Source organism: Hyperolius riggenbachi, chromosome 9 (assembly GCF_040937935.1).
Source record: "Hyperolius riggenbachi isolate aHypRig1 chromosome 9, aHypRig1.pri, whole genome shotgun sequence".
Lineage (NCBI taxonomy): Eukaryota > Metazoa > Chordata > Amphibia > Anura > Hyperoliidae > Hyperolius > Hyperolius riggenbachi.
Window position 1 is genome coordinate 27597564 of NC_090654.1, and position 20322 is coordinate 27617885.

The following is a 20322-nucleotide window of genomic DNA, read 5'->3' on the forward strand; positions in this document are numbered from 1 at the left end:
CCATATCTATGGTGACTACAGTGTGACCCTCACTGATAAGAAATTCCCTTTTTTATCTCTTTCTTGCCCTCACAAGCCATTTTCTGCTAGGAAAGTGTTTTATAGTTGGAATTTCTTATCAGTGAGGGTCACACTGTAGTCACTTCCTGTCTCAAGCGTTAGCGCTTTTTAAAGCGCTGGTGCCATAATACCCTATGGGCCCGTTCTCACTTGGGCGATTTGCGTTAATCGCCAAAAGCACATTTGCATCCTGCACCATTTTCAGGCCATTTCGTCCACCTCCTCCCTTCTCTGTCCACTCCCGGCCCTTCTCTGTCTGTCCACCCCCTCCCCTTCTCTGTCCACTGCAGGCAAAAACCTGTCCTGCTAGTCATTTCACCCCTGAATGGAATGCTTCCCTAGTAAAATGGTTCAAAGATTTGGTTCAAAGATCCGGATCTTTTCAATGATCCGATTCGAATCATCCAAATCCTTGAAAAGATCCGGACATCCCATCTATATGCCACAGTTGCCTTATTCATCTCCAGACCTCCCGCCCCTCCAGCGTGTGAGACTGGTGATTGGCCAGCCGGGGGCTGAGTGACAGCTCGCTAGTCCACAGATCTCCCGCCCCTCCCCATCGGCGAGTGCTGTGATTTGTCGGCGCTGAGCTGAGTGACAGCTCAGCTTTCTCAGTCCCGTTATTCACTGCAAGAACTCCGCCTCTCAGTTGATTCGACCTCGTGATTGGCTGTTGGTGTTTTGAGTGACAAGTGAACACTCTTTAGTCCCGCCTCTCCAGCGAGCGTGGCGTTGGATTGGCTGTCGTAGCGCTGAGGGACGGGAGAAGCCTCCACATTCCCGTTATTCGGCCTCATAGCTCCGCCCCTCCCAGCTAGGGAGGCCTGTGATTGGTGGGCGGCGTGTTGAGTGACAGCGCAGCCCCTCTCGGTCCCGTTCTCCGGCGGACATGGAGTCGGTGGGCGCTCAGCGGCTGCAGCCGGGGGTGACGGGCGGAACTTTGCGCTCCCTCAGGCCTGGCGTGTCGGGCGGGGCTCAGGCCTCGGCTCCTCCCCCTCCGCTGGCTCTGGGGGTGTCGGGGAGCCCCGCTGTGCTGAGGGAGGCGGTGGAGGCTGTGGTGAGGAGCTTCGCCAAACACACCCAGGGCTACGGCAGAGGTGAGGCCCCCACTGGGGGAGAGGAGGGGGGCATTGTGGGTAATGAGGGGGTATCAATGGGGGCATCATATTTAGTAGATAAAGAGTTATCTTTAGAGGGGGAGGGGATATAATAGTGGATAAAGGGGTTGCCATAGAGGGGAAGGAAGTATTATAAGTAGTGAAGCGGTATCTATAGAGGGGAAGGGGGGCATTATGGGTAATGAGGGGGTATCAATGGGGGCATCATGTTTTGTGTTTCATGAATAAAAGGGCATCATATAGAGGGAAAGGAGGTATAGTGAGGTGGTATCTATGGGGGGAGGGGGTGCATTGTAAGTAATGAGGGGGTATCAATGGGGGGGCATCATATTTAGTAGACAAAGAGTTATCTTTAGAGGGTATATAATAGTGGATAAAGGGGTTGCCATAGAGGGGAAGGAGGTATTATAAGTGATGAAGGGGTATCTATAGAGAAGCAGGGCATTATGGGTAATGAGGGGGTATCAGTGGGGGCATTATATTACATAGATAGCTATCTTTAGAGGGGAGGTGGGGGGGGGGGAACTCAATGGATGTATGTCTTTTTTCAACCAAAATAACATATTTAGTAGACAAAGAGTTATCTTTAGAGGGTATATAATAGTGGATAAAGGGGGTCCAATAGAGGGAAAGGAGGTATAGTGAGGGGTTGTCTATAGGGGTGGGGGGCATTATAAGTAATGAGGGGGTATCAATAAGGGCATATTTCATAGATAAAGAGTTCTTTAGAGGGGGTGGAGCTACAGTGATGGGAAAAACTATTTGTCCCCTTCCTAATTTCTTATTCTTTTGCATGTTTGTCACACTTAAATGTTTCTGCTCATCAAAAACCGTTAACTATTAGTCAAAGATAACATAATTGAACACAAAATGCAGTTTTAAATTATGGTTTTTATTATTTAGTGAGAAAAAAAACCTCAAAACCTACATGGCCCTGTGTGAAAAAGAAATTTCCCCCTGAACCTATTAACTGGTTGGGCCACCCTTAGCAGCAATAACTGCAATCAAGCGTTTGCGATAACTTGCAACGAGTCTTTTACAGCGCTCTGGAGGAATTTTGGCCCACTCATCTTTGCAGAATTGTTGTAATTCAGCTTTATTTGAGGGTTTTCTAGCATGAACCGCCTTTTTAAGGTCATGCCACAACATCTCAATAGGATTAAGGTCAGGACTTTGACTAGGCCACTCCAAAGTCTTCATTTTGTTTTTCTTCAGCCATTCAAAGGTGGATTTGCTGGTGTGTTTTGGGTCATTGGCCTCAATTCACTAAGCTTATCTCCTGTCTTTAATAATGTTTCTAGAGTTGTTACCATGGTGATGAGGCATGTAGTATTCAGGAAACATTTTACCTCAGGCAAACCTAACGTTAACTCTTCTGTCTTTAAGTTAACTCTCCAATCCTTAAAATAACTCCAGAGTTATGCTACGTACACACATGCGACAACGATCGTTCGTTGAGAACGACGAACGAACTTTTAATTGATGAAAGAACGACCTAAGTAAAGATAGTTTTAAAAGGTGTGTAACGATCTGATCGTTAGAACGAACGTTACATTACGTAAAGCAACTATTGCGCCTGCGCATAAAAATGAGAAGTTTCACAGAGAAATAGTGAAATGCGCATGTCAAGCCTAGTACGAACGACCGTTTCCAACGATGTACTACTTTTGCAAACGATCGTCGTTGGTTAAAATCCGCCGAGACAGAACTTTCTTTTGTAGCGATTTGGCTCGTTCGTCGTTTGCCTTAATAGTCGGTGGTTCGTTTTTTGTAACGATCGTCGTTGGTAAAGATCGGGGAACGATCGTTACAAACGACTATAGTCGCATGTGTGTACGCACCTTTAGACAGGCTGTTAATTAACTGCGTGTGAAAATAACTACAGAGGAGGTAAATTAACGACATAGGAAGTAACGTAAGGAATGAAGAGAGAAGATAACTCTTACTGTGTGGTGGTACGGTTTCTCTTGCCTTATTATCTCCAGCATGATCTTAGTGAATTGAGGCCATTGTCCTGCTGCAGCACCCAAGATCGCTTCAGCTTGAGTTGACGAACAGATGGCCGGACATTCTCCTTCAGGATTTTTTGGTAGACTGTAGACTTCATGGTTCCATCTATCACAGCAAACCTTCCAGGTCCTGAAGCAGCAAAATAACCCCAGACCATCACACTACCACCACCATATTTTACTGTTGGTATGATGTTCTTTTGCTACGTAGCGTGGATCGGGGGGGGTTGGCCCTAGAGCTGCGCAGCCGCACTCGCGACCAGGCGGACTGTGCAGCTGCGGCCATCTTTGAAGAGGCAGGAGAACCCGACTCGGGCCGTGGGGTCGGGAGCCGGCCCGGGGGGATAATGAGCGGGGGGACCCGGCGGAGCGGCACGGAGGGCGCGGACGGCGTCCTCCGTGCCTGAAACGACCATGCAAGTAATTAACTTTTTTTACTCCTCTTGGCCTCGTAAGTCCTTTAACCAGTTCACCCCCAAGGGTTTTTATCCTAACGGACCAGAGCAATTTTCAGTTGTCAGCGCTCCTCCCTTTTATTCCCTAATAACTTTATTACTACTTATCACAAGAAAATGATCTATACCTCGTTTTTTTCGCCACCAATTAGGCTTTCTGTGGATAGTACATTTTGCTAAGAATTTTTTTATTCTAAATGCATTTTAATGAGAAAAACAGAAAAAAAAAGAAAAAAAATCATTATTTCTCAGTGTTCAGCCTTTATAGTTTTAAAATTAAACATTCTCCTGTGGATAAAACAAACACGTTGTATTTGCCCAGTGGTCCCGATAATTAAACCGTTTAGATTATGTCCCTACCACAATGTATGGCGACAGTATATTATTTTGAAATATAAGTGGTTATTTTTCTGTTTGTTCTGGCCATAATTACAAGCCCCTATGTAATAAATTAAAATTAATTTTCCCCCATAAAATATAGAATAAAAAAAGCTGAATCCCTAAGGCAACTATTTTTTTTTTTTTTTTAAGCTGATTTTTTTTTTACAAGTGTTTTTTTTGGGGGGGGAGGGTTGGAAGTGTAATTTTATTAATGATGTGTATATACTTGAAAATGTATGTATTTTGTAAGTGTAATATACTTTTTGGCCACAAGATGGCGCTGGTGAACACTCATAGGACGTGTTCACTTTTTTTTTTTTTTTTTTTTACACACTTTATTAAACTGTTACATTTCCTGTTTATGTGAATGGACGTAGCCGCTGTTCGCGGTCACGTCCATTCACTCCAGGCACTGCGATTGGGTAGAGGACTGTTCAGTCCTCTTCCCCAATCGCCCAGCACGGGATCCCGACGGTAATGGCGGCGGTAGCGGCGGACACACGGCGGTAGCAGCGGCGGGAATGCGCGACGTATTAAAACGTCATGTTGCTGTTAATAGCGGTAAGCATGACGTTTTAATACGTTAGGATGGCGGTAAATGGTTAATAAAAAAAAAATAAAAAAATTACAATAAACACAAATATTTACCTAAGGGTCTAAACTTTTTAAATATCAATGTAAAGATGAAATATTTCTATTTCTTTTTTTTTTTTTTTTTTTTTTTTTTTTTTTTTTATATAAGCTTGGAAATAGTGATGGATGCAAAACGGAAAAAATGCACCTTTATTTCCGAATAAAATATTGTCGCCATACATTGTGATAGGGACATAATTTAAACGGTGAAATACCAGAGACAAATGGGCAAATACAATACGTGGGTTTTAATTATGGAGGCATGTATTATTTTAAAACTATAATGGCCGAAAACTGAGAAATAATGAATTTTTTCAGTTTTTTTTCTTATTCTTCCTGTTAAAATGCATTTACAGTAAAGTGGCTCTTAGCAAAATGTACCCCCTAAAGAAAGCCTAATTGGTGGCGGAAACAACAAGATATAGATCAGTTAATTGTGATAAGTAGTGATAAAGTTATAGGCTAATGAATGGGAGGTAACCATTGCTCGGATGCATAAAGTGAAAACGACTGAGAGCTTAAGTGGTTAAAAGTGGTTTGCGCCTTGGTTATCTGCGATGCAGCCCGTTTTTGCCCAGTCTCTTTCTTATGGTGGAGTCGTGAACACTGACCTTAATTGAGGCAAGTGAGGCCTGCAGTTCTTTAGATGTTGTCCTGGGGTCTTTTGTGGCCTCTCGGATGAGTTTTCTCTGCGCTCTTGGGGTAATTTTGGTTGGCCGGCCACTCCTGGGAAGGTTCATCACTGTTCCACGTTTTTGCCATTTGTGGATAATGGCTCTCACTGTGGTTCGCTGGAGTCCCAAAGCTTTAGAAATGGCTTTATAACCTTTACCAGACTGATAGATCTCAATTACAGTACTTTGTTCTCATTTGTTCCTGAATTTCTTTGGATCTTGGCATGATGTCTAGCTTTTGAGGGGCTTTTGGTCTACTTCTCTGTGTCAGATAGCTCCTATTTAAGGGCTCGTTTCCACTAGTGCGGTGCGGAATCGCCTGCATTCCACCGCGGACAAAATCGCATGCGGGTGCGATTCCGCATGCGTTTTTGCCGCGATTTCGCATGCGATTCCGCATAGGTAAGGCTGTATGCGATTTTAACCATGTCACTGCCTGAGTGAAATAACATTAATACCTATGCGAAATCGCATGCGATTTCGCGTCAAAAAACGCATGGTCACCCCGCATGCGATTTCCCTATTAGTTACATTAGCAGCGATTCGCGCACATTCCTTCTGCACGCGAAATCTGACGGCCCTGCCGTGCAGATTTCTGCCGCACCAAAAAACGCTGCCGCAGCCGCACAAGTGGAAACAGCCCCATCCACTTAAATTACCTATGCGAATCCGCGTGCAGTGCCCGCATGCGGATTCGCTATAGTGGAAACGAGCCCTAAGTGATTTCTTGATTGAAACAGGCGTGGCTGTAATCAGGCCTGGGGGTGACTACAGAAATTGAACTCAGGTGTGATAAACCACAGTTAAGTTATTTTTTAACAAGGGGGGCAATCACTTTTTCATACAGGGCCATGTAGATTTGGAGTTTTTTTTCTCACTAAATAATAAAAAACATCATTTAAGGCTACTTGCACACCAAGACGTTGCATTAGGTGCTACGTTAAGGTCGCATAACGTGCACCTAATGCAACGTATGGTGGTGCGGGAGAGGACGGTAGAGTGAGCCGCGTCAGGCGGCTCTTTCCGTATAAGGTCTCCCAGAGTGGCGCTGATTGGCCGGCGGGACCACGTGATGCGGAGCGAGACACTCTGCATCACGTGGTCCCGCCGGCCAATCAGCGGCCGCCAGTGCAGTGTATATTAAGTAGCCATGTGCGCGGCTACTGTAGCAGCATCTCCCCGCCTCCTCTCACCCCCCCACTGCGCATGTGCAAACAGTCGAAACGCGGCTATAGCCGTTCTAACGCCGTAGCATGCTGCACTTTCCGAACAACGTGCAGCATTACATGTAACGCAACGTGGGCTGTGTGAACAGCCCACTTGTGTTACATTGCTGTGCGTTGGGGGAACGTTACAGGCGCCCTAACGTGCGCCTGTAACGTCTTAGTGTGTAAGCAGCCTTAAAAGTGCATTTTGTGTTCAATTATGTTATCTTTGACTAATAGTTAACGGTTTTTGATGAGCAGAAACATTTAAGTGTGACAAACATGCAAAAGAATAAGAAATCAGGAAGGGGGCAAATAGTTTTTCACACCACTGTATAATAGTGAATAAATAGGTTCCTATAAAGGGGGTATCTATAGAGAAGGGGGCATTATGGGTAATGAGGGGGCATCAATGAGTGCATTATATTTCATAGATAAAGTTATCTTTAGAGGGGGAGGGGATAGTATAGTGTATAAAGGGGAAGGAGTTGTGAGGGGGTATCTAAGGGGGGGGGGGTGGCATTATAGGTAATGAGGGGGTATCAATGGGGGCATTATATTACATAGATAGTTATCTTTAGAGAGGGGGTATTATAGTGAATAAAGGGGATGCAATAGAGGGGAAGGAGGTATAGTGAGTGGATACTATAGAGGTGAAGGGGGGCATTATAGGTAATAAGGGTGTATCAAGCGGAGCAGTGCTTTTCAGCGCTGCTAGATTTGGGCGCAGCCGGCGCCACCATAGACTATAATAGGAATCACTCCTATTGCAGCGCTCAGTGAGTAACGTCGGCTCCGTCAGAAGACGGAGTCGAGGTTGCTTAAAAACACAATAATTCGGCCTCCAGCAATCGCTGGAAGCCGAATTATTTCATTCCCCCACTATCCATGGCGGCCTGGAGGGGGAATAGTAATTAAATCGGCCCGGACTTGTGCAGAAGCAGGATCAGCCATATACCGCTGTATCCTGCGCCCAAGTCTACCGGCGCCGATTTCAAATATACTCGTATCAAGGGCATATTTCATAAATAACGAGTTCTCTTTAGAGGGGGAGGGGGGATATAATAGTGGATAAAGGGGTTCCTATAGTGCAGAGGTGCCCATTGAGTAGATCCCGATCTACCGGTAGATCGCAAAGGACTTGGTAGATCCCGATCACGCTACATTTTCCATTCTGTATATACAATTGTGCTCCTAAAACTGTACATAGATCATTGCTGACTTGCAAATTCTTAAAGTAGCGTTTTTTTTTAAATCGCTCACTTTCATTAAAATCGTGGAAAAATCGTTGCGTACGCGAAAATCGTGGCTTTTTTTACCGTGATTTAAATGAAAGCGAATGGGAGCGATTTTAAAAAACGCTAATCAAAACGCTCAGAAAAGCGCTTCTAGTGTAAATGGGCCCTAAAAGGAGTTATCAGGGAAAATCTTGAGAATGAGCTTTACTCACCTGGGGCTTTCTCCTGCCCCTTGCAGCCGACTGTCCCACGCCGACCACTCTGCGCCGCTGTCCTGGTCTCCATGCACGGTGCGGAGGACGACCCCGAGGTCGTGTGCCTGCGCTAACCGCTGCAGTCACTCAAGCCCCGTTGTACGCAGCTTACTGCGCAGGCACAGTAGTTCTGTGCCTGTGCAGTCCGCCGCATACAACGTGGGCTTGATTGACAATGGCGGTTCGCGCAGGCGCAGTGCGGACGACCTCGGGGTCGGCCTCTACACCGTGCACAGAGACCGGGACGGCAGAGCAGAGCGGTTGGCGTGGGACAGTCGGCTGCAAGGGGCAGGAGAAAGCCCCAGGTAAGTAAAGCTCATTCTCAAGATTTTCCCTGATAACTCCTTTAAAGAGAACCAGAGATGAAACACCCTCTTGTATTTTACCTTATAAATCAGTGGGAACATGACAGTAAACGCCTAATCTGCTCTTTGTTTCATTGTTCTCTGTTTAATCTGACTGTTATCACCTCTGATAAGAATCCCGACTGAGCACTCAGTCTATCTTTGCTACGGAAAGATTATAGCTGAGTCTGTCTTCTCTGGTGTCTTTTCAAGCCCAAGCCTGCCCCCTTGTGGCTCTGCTATGACTATGAATGCAGAGCCAGACTGAATGCTCAGTCCGGGATTCTTATCACAGCTGATAACAGACACTTTTAGCAGTGAGGATGAAACAGAGAGCATGGTAAGTGTTTTCTCTAATGTTCTTACTGATATATATGGTAAAATACACAAGGGTGCTTCGTCTCTGGTTCCCTTTAAAGAGAGAAAATTAGATTCAGAAGCTGATTGCGTTACCTGACAGATGACTAATCAATTAGGCTGACAGATATCTACTATTGGTCCTCTGAATAGGACTAATCCGATGCAAAGTTCCTGCTAAAGTCCATGCAGAACAAGAGGAACTGCCTTGCGGAACATCCCATCACATGTCCAGTCACTTACGGAAATTGCAATAATGGGCTAATTATTGAAGATTTGGCAGATATGGATGGTCATTGAGATGCTTATAATTTTGAGCCAATTCAATTTAATGCTGTTTAGAATGGGGTCAGTCAAAAGCATCAGCTACAGCATTTCATTGGTCCAATTGTATTCGCTCCATTAAATGTGAAACTAGTGATAAGTTTGTATGTAAAAGAGAGAACCGAGAGCCCAATACAGTGTAGTAAGTAATAACGGGTTTATGAAATGAGTACAACTTTATACTCACAAACCAGGGTTACCTCCAGGCAACCACTGTATGGGCAGCTGGGGAGATGGTCCTGTCCCCACTCAGGATTAAGAAGTCGCTCTCTGTAGTCAGGAAGAAAAAAGGGGTAACCCCCTCCACCATGGGTGGGTCTCAAATATAACGTGATGGAGAACAGAGGCGCCAAAAGAATAAAAACTATTAAAATGTTAAAAAATGCTTAGGAGGCAGTGGTGCACTTATTTCCTACAAGCAGACACAAGAAGCTGTGTATTAAAAAAAAAGTTAATTTTATTGGTACACTCCAGGGGGTTATTTGCAACACGTTTCGCAGGCTTAGACCCACTTCATCAGGCAATAGATAGTTGGAGTACACAACAACTTTCGGTCCGGGTAACACCTGGCGCCAGGTGTTATCCGGACTTACCTCCTACAAGCAGACACAGCTTCTTGTGTCTGCTTGTAGGAGGTAAGTCCACCACTGCCTCCTTAGCACTTTTTAACCTTTTTAATAGTTTTTCATCCTTTTGGCGCCTCTGTTCTCTATCACTTTATAGTGATGAGTTTGAATTGTGCATAGTTGTAATTTGGCTGTGAAACCATAATGTAAAATCTAAAGGCTCAACACATACCATACACTCTTGGTTGTTCAAGCTTACCACTTTCATGTAGTACAAGAGCTTATCCAATCAATCATTCAAGGTATTTTCAATCTGTTGGCCCTTATATTACATAGATTTGGTAAATCTGTACAACCAAGATTGTATGGTGTGTGTTGAGCTTTAGACTGTTGTGAACTTTTGCATGTGATCATAATCATGATCTGTAATTTTGCAGTGATGCTTAATTTTGTGAAAATATAACTTTCTCATGCCCATAGTCCTTTAATGCTTTTATGTGAACAAATGTGTTTTCTTCTATGCACAAATTTGTTTTCTTATGCCTCACAGACTTAAATGCATTTCTGTTAAATTTAGGCAAAATCAAGTTTTGATTTTGATTTTTTTTTAATCTACTTTAGGGGACCCAGCAGGAAATCTCATACGGAAATTCAACAAACGTGATTGGGTGGACAGCACCCTCTTAAACTGCTAGGTTTCCGATAGGTTGTCTGAAAACGTAACGAAAAAAGTTTAGGCGATAACTTTTAACTACTTCCGTACCAGCAGTCTCTGGCCCTTTAGTTCACACTGCACGCGTTGCCGTCCGGATTTCGGCAACGTGTGCAGGAGGCAGACACGAACGGCATCAGAAAGTGCATAGACTGCACTGTCTGATGTTCACACTGTATGCGTTCCGGACCAGTGCCTGACTCTCCTGCTGATCCTGTGTCTCTTAATACTTGCAGCCACAGCCCCTCAACAAGCATACAGATCAGGTGCTCTGACTGAAGTCAGACTGGATTAGCTGCATGCTTGTTTCAGGTGTGTGATTCAGACACTACTACAGCCAAAGAGATCAGCAGGACTGCAAAGCAACTGGTATTGTTTAAAAGGAAACATCCATATCCCACTCAGTTAAGGTTCCCTTTAAGCCAATGGGATTAGTTTACAGTGATGACCGGGTCAGGAGCCAATGAAAACGGCTCCTGACCGTCTCACAGAGCCCTGCCGTCAGACGGCAGTGCGAGTGAGTTGCGGCGAGGGCAGAGCGGCGGCGATGGCTTAATTCTGCATCCTGTCAGAGCCGCATAGCCACCTGCAGGAAGTAGATTTCAACCGCGCTGGTCCGGAAGTGGTTAATGACTTACTGTACAAGATTTCTTAGCAAGCATTCAAAACTTTTTTTTTTTGTAAACCATGCCCACACTATTTGGCCAGTCACAACACTTTGTGCTGTAGTGGGTGCTGTGTTTGAAGAACTGTTCCCTATGAGGTTTCCTGCTGGGTCCCCAAAAATGCTGCTAAAACCGCTCGGTGTGCACTGGGCCTAACAGCTGTGTGGTCTGCCTCTCTGCTACAAGGGATCATTACAGCCTGACATCATCAGACCTTGTCACAGAGTGAAATGTTTACATTTTTTAATAAACTACTCTTTGGTGTCCAACTGAACAGAGAACGAGGCACCTCGGAGTTGTACATTGTACATTGTGAGTTTAATGCTAAAGCTTGATTTGAAGAAAATCGTGAAAAAAAATCGAAATCTCAGTTTTTGACAGAAAAAATTGTACTTAATTTTTTTTCCTAAACTCGTGCAGGCCTACTAACATCACTGCATGCTGCGGTGGACTGTAGGGCATTCTGAGACTTGTAGTTGCCTTAAAGGGGAACTTCAGCCTATACAAACATACTGTCATCAAGTTACATTAGTTATGTTAATTAGAATAGATAGGTAATATAGTTTCTTACCCACTCTGTTTTAAAAGAACAGGCAAATGTTTGTGATTCATGGGGGCTGCCATCTTTGTCATGGGGGCAGCCATCTTTTTGGTTGAAAGGAGGTGACAAGGAGCAGAAGACACAGTTCCAACTATCCTATGTCCTGATCACCCCTCCCAGCTGCGCACACTAGGCTTCAAATGTCAAATTCAAAGTGTAAAAAAAAAAAAATTGCACCAAAACAGCAGAATGAGAACAAAATCAGAAATCCCATCATGCTTTGCACAGCATCAGGGGAAAAAAGCCCGGGCAGTTTTCTTCTGTGCAGCTAAAAATGAGGCTTGTATAAGAGAAACAAAGTTCTGATGCTGTGAAACTGTTAAAGAAACACAAAGCCTTTTCAGTGCTGCTGAGTCGATTTTTAGTCCGGAGGTTCACTTTAAGAACACACCTCTCCCCACACTGCAGGTCTGCCTGTTTGGGGTTCCCGTCTACATCTTGCAGGGGGAGCCCTTTTTCAGGATGCACCCTGAGCACCAGGCGAGACTCCCTGCCTAATCCCATCCCCAGCTGTTCTCAGAAATCTCCTGTACACAATCCGCTCGCTCAGACTAATCCCACAAAGCCTTGGAGTGGGCTGCTGTGTGGTCTGCCTCTCTGCTACAAGGGATCATTGCAGCCTGACGTCACCAGACCCTTGTCACAGAGTGAAATGTTTACATTTTTTAATAAACTACTCTTTGGCGAACAGAGAACGAGGCACCTCTTGAGTCGTACGGCTGCTGCGGCGGGCTGGCTCGACTCGCGTCTGTGCAGAATATAGAATAGTAGCAGCTGCGGATCTTACATCTGTTGTCTAATTGCTGCTCTGGGCAGACTCCAGGCTGGAATGTTAAACGGCAGAACTGTCAATTTTTTTTTTTTATTTTCTTAGGTGGAATCCATGAAAGTTATTGTCCTCGGCTTTTACATCCAACCCATTGCATGTTCAGTTTTGAGCAACTGAAAGAAAAATGACCCTGAATAGCTTGAATTGAAAAATCAGAACTTTTTACATTTTTTAATAGTGGGGGGAAAAGGTACATAAACTTTAAGGGAACCTGAAGCGAGTGGGATATGGAGGCTGCCATATTTATTGCCTTTAAAACCATACCAGTTGCCTGGATATCCTCCTGATCATGTGTCTTTAGTACTTGTAACTATACACCCTGGACAAGCATGCAGCAGATCAGGTACTTTGACAGCTTTTACTGGATTAGCCATATGCTTTTAGTGTTTTGACTCAGACACTACTTAAAGAGAACCTGTACTGAGTCAAAATATTTGAAATGAACACATGAGGTAACTTCAAATGAACATTACATAGTTACCTTGCCATCAGTTCCCATCAGAAGCTCACCATTTTCTTCTGACAATAATCCCTTCCAGTTCTGACAACATTTTGTCAGATCTGAAATATATCAGTTGCTGCCAGTAAAATATCAGTTGCTGTCAGTTATAGCGGAGAGGAAAACTGATGTACCAGGTAATGTCCATGTTTTACTATGGCTCAAGTGGGCGATGTTACAGTTTAACTGTGTGCTGACCAGAAAGCGGTTATGGGGTAATGGACATTTTCAAAATGGAGGACGGAAAATTCCCTTGATCACAGTGAACAGGACGCGGGAGAGGAGAAAGACACTGAGGAGTAGACTACATGGAAGGTAAGTATGACTTGTGTATGCTTATTTTGACTTTTCATTTGACTTAATTTTCAGTTCAGGTTTTCTTTAAAGGAGTTGTCAGGGAAATTATAGTAAAATAAACGCTACTTACCGGAGGCTTCCTCCAGCCAGCAGTCCGCTCCGGCCCACGTGGCGGTGATTGACAGCGCCGATCGCGCAGGCGCAGTACAGGACCTCCAGGGCGCTCTGACGTCATTGCCGGGGACCGGGTCGGAGCTCCGGCAAACTGCTGCGGGCAGAGCTGCGGCGTGGGACGTCCTGGGAGCTTGGGGCTGGAGGAAGCCCCCGGTAAGTAGCGTTTATTTTACAATTTCCCTGACAACTCCTGTAAGCAAGAAGCTCAGCTCATTCAGAATGCTAGGGAGGTTAAGCAAGAAGCTCAGCAGGGCTGCCAGACAACTGGCATTGTATACAAGGAACGAAATATGGCAGCCTCCATATCTCTCTCATTTAAAGCAGTAGGATTAGCCATATTATGCCAGGGGAAAAAAACATATATAAGTAGATAAATACTTGATCTACTTACATAACACATGTTTCCCAGAACGTCATTTCGGACAGCACCCCTGGATGAGACTGGTCTCCCTCCCCACTGTGGACAGGAAACTGTTAAAAGAAGAATTTGCATAAGCAATAGGCAGCCACATATAAGATACTACACCTGCCACAGTACCTCAGTTTAGTTTCCTGTCCCGGACGGGATGCATGGGAGAGGTCTCCAGGAGTGCCATCCATGTCAGGCGGCAGGGGCAGCGTTTTCCAGGGCTCCAAGCAGCACTGTTCAGTGAACAGTCGGAGCCCTGCAGCGTGGAGGAGGCTTCTCCATTGGAGGCAGCAACTTTATGCGCGCAGGTGCGTGCATTGGAGAGAGTTCACTTCCGGTTGAACCGGAGGTAGTCACGCGCTGGCGTCCCGCGTGATCTGAAGTCTGAGCCGGGCGGCAGGGGCCGCGGCGGTGATTAGGAATCGGCATACAGCTGATTCCTTAAGGTAAGAAGCTGATTAAGCATATGCTTAGCCGGCAGGGGCCGCATGCATAATTGGATCAGCTGCATCAAATCAGCAGCACAGGTATAAGTTTGTAGAGTCCATGATGCACTCTGGTTTGTGGCTGAGATCATGGAGGACGCCTCTGGGTCAGCTCCTGCACAATCTGCTGAATCTGCCCAGGATCCCTCTCTGGCAAGTAGATGTAATTATGTTTCTTCTGCTTGGCTGGATGTATGTTATGTATAGAGGGATTTGTCTAATGGCTGGCTATCGTTTATTATGTTTTATACCCCAAAAGACATAAGACTGAGAAGGTTGAAAAGTCTGAAAAATCTTCTACTCAGTCCAGTCAGCATGGATTGGCAACTCTGAATGGAAATTGTGCCAGTATTGTACAGAGAAGGTCCACAGCAATAGGAAATTAAAGATTCTGCTATTGCTTCTACCGCCTCAGCTGCTTCAGATGGGCCTGGGACTAGTACTGCTATGGCTTATCTACCTGTTATAGCTAATCCATCATCTCCTATGTTGTCTGCACCTCTAACTATGCCTCCTGCTTCCAAGAGACATAGGCCTCTATTTATTGAGCATTCCTGCATGCGGTAATGCTCAAAACAGCTGACTTTACCCACCATTTAGTAAACTGTGCATTCATAAAACCTGTGTCCGCATAAAAATTTATAATTCCTGAGCAGGTGCCAGAAATTAACACCTTGTGCGGAGATTATCACAACACAGGTCACTGAAGGTTAAAGACAGACCTCCCAGGCAGCTGCAGTGAGAGCAGAACAAACTGCATCCCGGAATACCCAGGCTGTGTTTTTAACCCCTTGGGTACCTGTTTTCAGATAAATTTCACATCAGAAAGCCTGCATGTGTAACATTCTTGAAGTTCTTCTAAGCTGCAGCAATTAAATAGATTGTTTAAAAGAACTAGACAGATTCAGGGCAAGGAGAGGCAATTTAAACAAAAATGCACATGTAAAGGAATGCTGGGGCTGCCTCCTTTATAGTAACTCTCTCTGCACAGAGAAAATGTATCAAACTAGGAGGAAGATTTGAGTAAAACTAAGGGCCTTTTTTTCATTACTCTGCGAGTTACGATTTGATTCTGATCACGAGGTACGTTAAACTAATGGAAACTGCAGCAGCAATTTCCATTAGTGCAATCTGATTGCGATTCGATTTGGACAAAGCACAATCGTCATCCTCCTGCATTGTATGCAATTGAGCTGTACTATAAGTATAGTAGCGCAATCGCATAGTGGAAATTGAAGTGCGATTGGGATCGCAAATGCGGTTGCGATCGCATTTCATAGTAGGAAAGAGCCCTAACCGCAATGTTTTTTTCCTGAATTAATGAAAGACTTACTAATAGGTATTAAGTCTGAGCAGAAATCTTTGACACCTTTGGATCAAATGTATGAGAGTTTGGCGGATCCTCATTCTCGGCTTATTCCAGTCCATTCTACTCTTAAGATTAGGATTAAGGAGTGGGATAATCTAGGAAAAGTTTTGTTTTTTTTTTTTGGCCCAGATCATTATCTAAATGTTGTTTTTCTCCTGAAGATCAGGGTTTTGGGGAACCCCGCCTAAATTAGATCCATATTTTTCAAGGGTATCAAACAAAACTGACCTACTTTTTTGAGCTTTTCTGGGAAATTTTGAATGATTTCCCTAAAGTTTGGAATGCTTCCAATTATCTAGTGGACGCTTCAGATGATACGGTTAAACTTATGGCCAGAACTACGGCATTAGTTAATTCAGCCAGAAGAGGTGTATGGGTAAAAACTTGGAATGATGACAATTCAAAATCAAGTTATGTGGTGTACCTTGTGAAGGGGGTCTGCTGTTTGAGTCAGTTAGACAACCCTCTAGACAGAACGGCAGACACACATTAAAAAAAAAAAAAAAAAAAGTATTCCTGTTAAAGGAATTCTATCGATTCACATATTTTCAATTGACACAGGAATTGTTTGGGAAGTGTTGCTAAGTACTGGTGTATACATTTTAGTAGCAACCTCTTTGTTTACTGTTATCAAAATGCTTTCAAACTTTACTGACAAAACTGACTCTGAGCCATGAGGAGAGGGGAAATTTCCCTCACACTTGATCAGATAACTCTGTGTAACTGTGTGTGACAGAGAGAACAGCTGCAGCTTCTGTGTCCTGTTTCGGACTGAAGTGTCTGTAGAGAGCAGAGGAAATGTAACTAATTGTTACAGCTTTTCATACTGTTTTTTGCTTTCAGAGTTTGTTTGATATTTGCTTTCTGTAGTCCGATATGCAACTCTGGCTGTGCATTGAAGTAGACACCCCTTCTGCAATTGATTTGTCCCAATATAGCTAATCCTACCCTCAGTAAATTACAGCTTTTGCCTCTGATATTTAACATGAAAAGTAGGAAAATGTTTACACAGCAACTTAGACATTATTTGTACATTGTCATTTTAAAACACTTGGGTATCGATAGTATTCCTTTAAGAAAGGACCTTTTCAAAGTAAACGGTCCTTTCGTCCCTCCTTCTAAGAATAAGTCAGATCCCTAGTCCTCTAAGGGCAGGAGATGGGCTCTCTACAAGTCACAGAAGCCTAAGGGCCTGTTCAGACTGCACACGTTTCCAGCTGCGTTTTGGAAACGCGTGCAGAAGGCCAACACGCACGACATCAGACAGTGCATAGAGTGCACTGTCTGATGTTCACACTGCATGCGTTCCGAACGCATGCTGCACGCAGATTTAGCAAAAACGTGCGGCTGTCCCATTTACTTTTCAGTGATGGGATCAGCCACGCAACGCATGCAAACGCGGATGGCGTGCGTTCGTACGCGTTGCGTTCCGCATGCGTGGCCGTCCGCGTTTGTAATGTGAACCGGCCCTAAGTCCAACTTCACTTTTACCAAGAAGTCAGATAAGCAATGACGCTAGTATTCCAGTGAGATGGAGAATTGCAAATTTCAAAACCTGGCAACTACAGTGCACAAAATATTGGTTATTTAGGCTTCTTTCACAGTGGGACGTTACAGGCGCAGGTTAGAGCAGCTTGTAACGCAGCCCAGCTCACAGTAATGAAAAATCAATGGGCTGTTCACAGTGCCCACGTTGTGTTACACTCTAACGCTGGACGTTTAAAGAAAGTGCATCATGCTGTGCGTTATACACGGTTTTAGCCGCATTAGACTGTTTGCATATGCTCAATAATGTGTGTTTTTTGTTTTTTCTTGCAGAAGGAGAGTCCGCTGTTGTGGCCAGCCACATGACTAATTAATATGCACTGCAGTGTTAACGTCCTGGAGCGGCCGCTTATTGGCTGGCAGGTGATGCGGAGTTTTCCGATCACGTGCTCTCCACAGTCTTTTGCCGCATGCGCCGTTTTCGTCCGATAGTAGGCGTCAAAAAGTACGCATCACAGACCCATCAGGGTACGCATAACGTGGCTCTAAATAGCATCCAACTTCAAAGCTCACATGCGTTGCGTTGGGGGCACGTTATGTGACCTTAGCGTCGCATCTAACGCAACGTCTTAGTGGGAAAGAGCCTTTAAGGTGTTTTTTTGGAGGGATACAGAATAGAGTTCAGCCAGCCTCCTTTTAAGAGCTTTTGCATTACTCCCCGTTTGCAGGACCAAATAAAGTTTTCAGCCCTACAATCGAAAGTCCTTTCCCTGTTTAGAAAAAAGGGTAATTCGAGAAGTACCGAAATGTCAGAGGACAGGGATTCTATTACCCTGTGTTTTGTCTAGTAAAGGAGCTACAGGGAAATTATCAGTTCATACTAAATTTAAAGAGTCTAAACCAGAAGGTAAAATACAGAAGATTCAGGATGGATTTGATCTATTATTCATCTCTTACAGAAGGACGATTTCCAAGCCTTTCTAGACTGAAAAGATGCGTATCTTCAATTACCGATACATCTGGCTTCTCAATAATGCTTAAGGTTTGCCTTCCAAATGGAGGGAGAGGTAAGAATGTATCAGTTTAATGCTTTGCCCTTCGGATTATCCTCAGCTCCAGGGTTGTTTATGAAGGTAATGTCTGGGGTTCTAGCTATACTTAGACAGAGAAAGGTTAACATTTTGGGTTACCTTAAATTTCTGTTTTGGGGGACATCTCCCAATTCGGTAAGAGATCAGATTGTTACGACAATAGTCTTACTACAAGATCTAGGTTGGATCATTGATTGGGAAAAATCTTCCTTAATTAAATCCTACACAGATTATACATTTGTTTGGGCTATTTCATTAGCATATCAGACACAGGGGGAGCAATTCAATTCTATCATGGCTCATTCCACAAGAGGAATTTCGACTTCTTGGGCAGAGAGGGCAGGGACCTCTATAGATCAGATTTGCAGAGCTGCGACCTGGTCAAGTCACAATAAGTTTGTAAAGCACTATCGCCTTAATGTATCTGTCTGCAGGTTTATGCTTCAGAAGGAAAGTTTTGCAAGCTGTGGTCCCACCCTAAGGTTTTTAACTCTTGTATATCGTCTCATCCAGGGGTGCTGTCCGAAATGACGTTCTGGGAAAGACCACTTTACTTACGGTAAAGTCTTTTCCAGTAGTCATGAGGACAGCACCCCTGCAACCCGCCCTTATTTGGGTAGGAGAGAGAAATAAGTTTGTGTAAGCATCATTAAATGTCCGTGTCATCTTTTTTATTAACTGAGGTACTGTGGCAGGTGTAGTATCTTATATGTGGCTGCCTATTGCTTATGCAAATTCTTCTTTTAACAGTTTCCTGTCCACAGTGGGGAGGGAGACCAGTCTCATCCAGGGGTGCTGTCCTCATGACTACTGGAAAAGACTTTACCGTAAGTAAAGTGGTCTATTGTACTATACACGTTTTTTTAGTAAATTAAGAGAATTCTGTTCCTGGTGGGAACCATTTCTTTTGCCCACAGTTTTGAGGCTAAATCCTGATGTCATTTCTGCCCTTAACTTTTTTTCTTCTCCAATCGCTGAGTCACCTCAGCCTTGCTGGTAAACACAAGTGAGCAGGGAATTGTGTTTCACAAGCAGCTAGGCAGGGAAATAAATGGAAGAGGAGGAATATATTATAGATAAAAAGAACCCCGAGCATGCAACTGTTTGGCACTGACTACTAAAGGGCCAGTGCTCCTTAAAGGGGAACTGAAGAGAGAGGTATATGGAGGCTGTCATGTTTATTTCCTTTTAGACAATACCAGTTGCCTGGCAGCCCTGCTGATCCTCTGCCTCTAATACTATTAGCCATAGCCCCTGAACAAGCATGCAGCAGATTAGGTGTTTCAGTGGTTCAGACTTATAAGTCTGATCTGACCAGACTAGCTGCATGCTTGTTTCTGGTTTTAATCAGATACTACTGCAGAGAAATAGACCAGCAGGGCTGCCAGGCAACTGGTATTGATTAAAAGGAAATAAACATGACAGCCTCCATATACCTCTCTCTTCAGTTCCCCTTTAAGTATGTGATAACTCCAAATCATAACAGCAGAAAAAGTTTTGAATGCAGGATTAGCATCTTTATCACTTAATACACTCAGACCAGTTGCTGTTGAAATTTGATTTTTATAGTGACAATCCCGCCTTATTGTTCCCTTTTAGTTGGTGGAGTTGAAACAAACCCACACAGTGGTTTATGCCCAAAGCCAGGGGGTGGGGGGGGGGGGGGGGGGGGTTGCCAATTACGGCAATTTTCTTGCAAACAGTTGATTTATATTCCCATTCATTCAGGCAACATGGTGGTGTAGTAGTGATCCCACTTAACCTCCTTAGCGGTATGGACGAGCTCAGATCGTCCATTACCGCCGGAGGGTACCGCTCAGGCCCTGCTGGGCGTATTTTGTTGAAATAAAAAGGTGCACACGCAGCCGGCACTTTGCCAGCCGCGAGCTCAGCTCGTCCATTACCGCCGGAGGGTGCCGCTCAGGCCCTGCTGGGCTGATTTTGTTGAAATAAAAAGGTGCACACGCAGCCGGCACTTTGCCAGCCGCGTGTGCTACCTGATCGATCCGCCGCGTGTAGCGGCGAAAGAGGGTCCCCCCAGCCGCCCGAGCCCTGCGCAGCCGGAACAAACAGTTCCGGCCAGCGCTA

General features: G+C 44.6%; 1 protein-coding gene across 1 annotated transcript in view; it reads left to right on the forward strand.

Annotated features, from left to right (window-relative positions):
- The first annotated feature begins 795 nt into the window (after window positions 1–795).
- Window positions 796–20322, forward strand: part of LIX1L (limb and CNS expressed 1 like) — a 45944-nt gene continuing 26417 nt past the window's right edge. Inside the window, exon 1 of the mRNA XM_068251437.1 lies at window positions 796–1157. Coding sequence (XP_068107538.1) covers window positions 950–1157 — 208 coding nt within the window. The 5' untranslated portion in view covers window positions 796–949. The remainder of the gene's footprint in view (window positions 1158–20322) is intronic.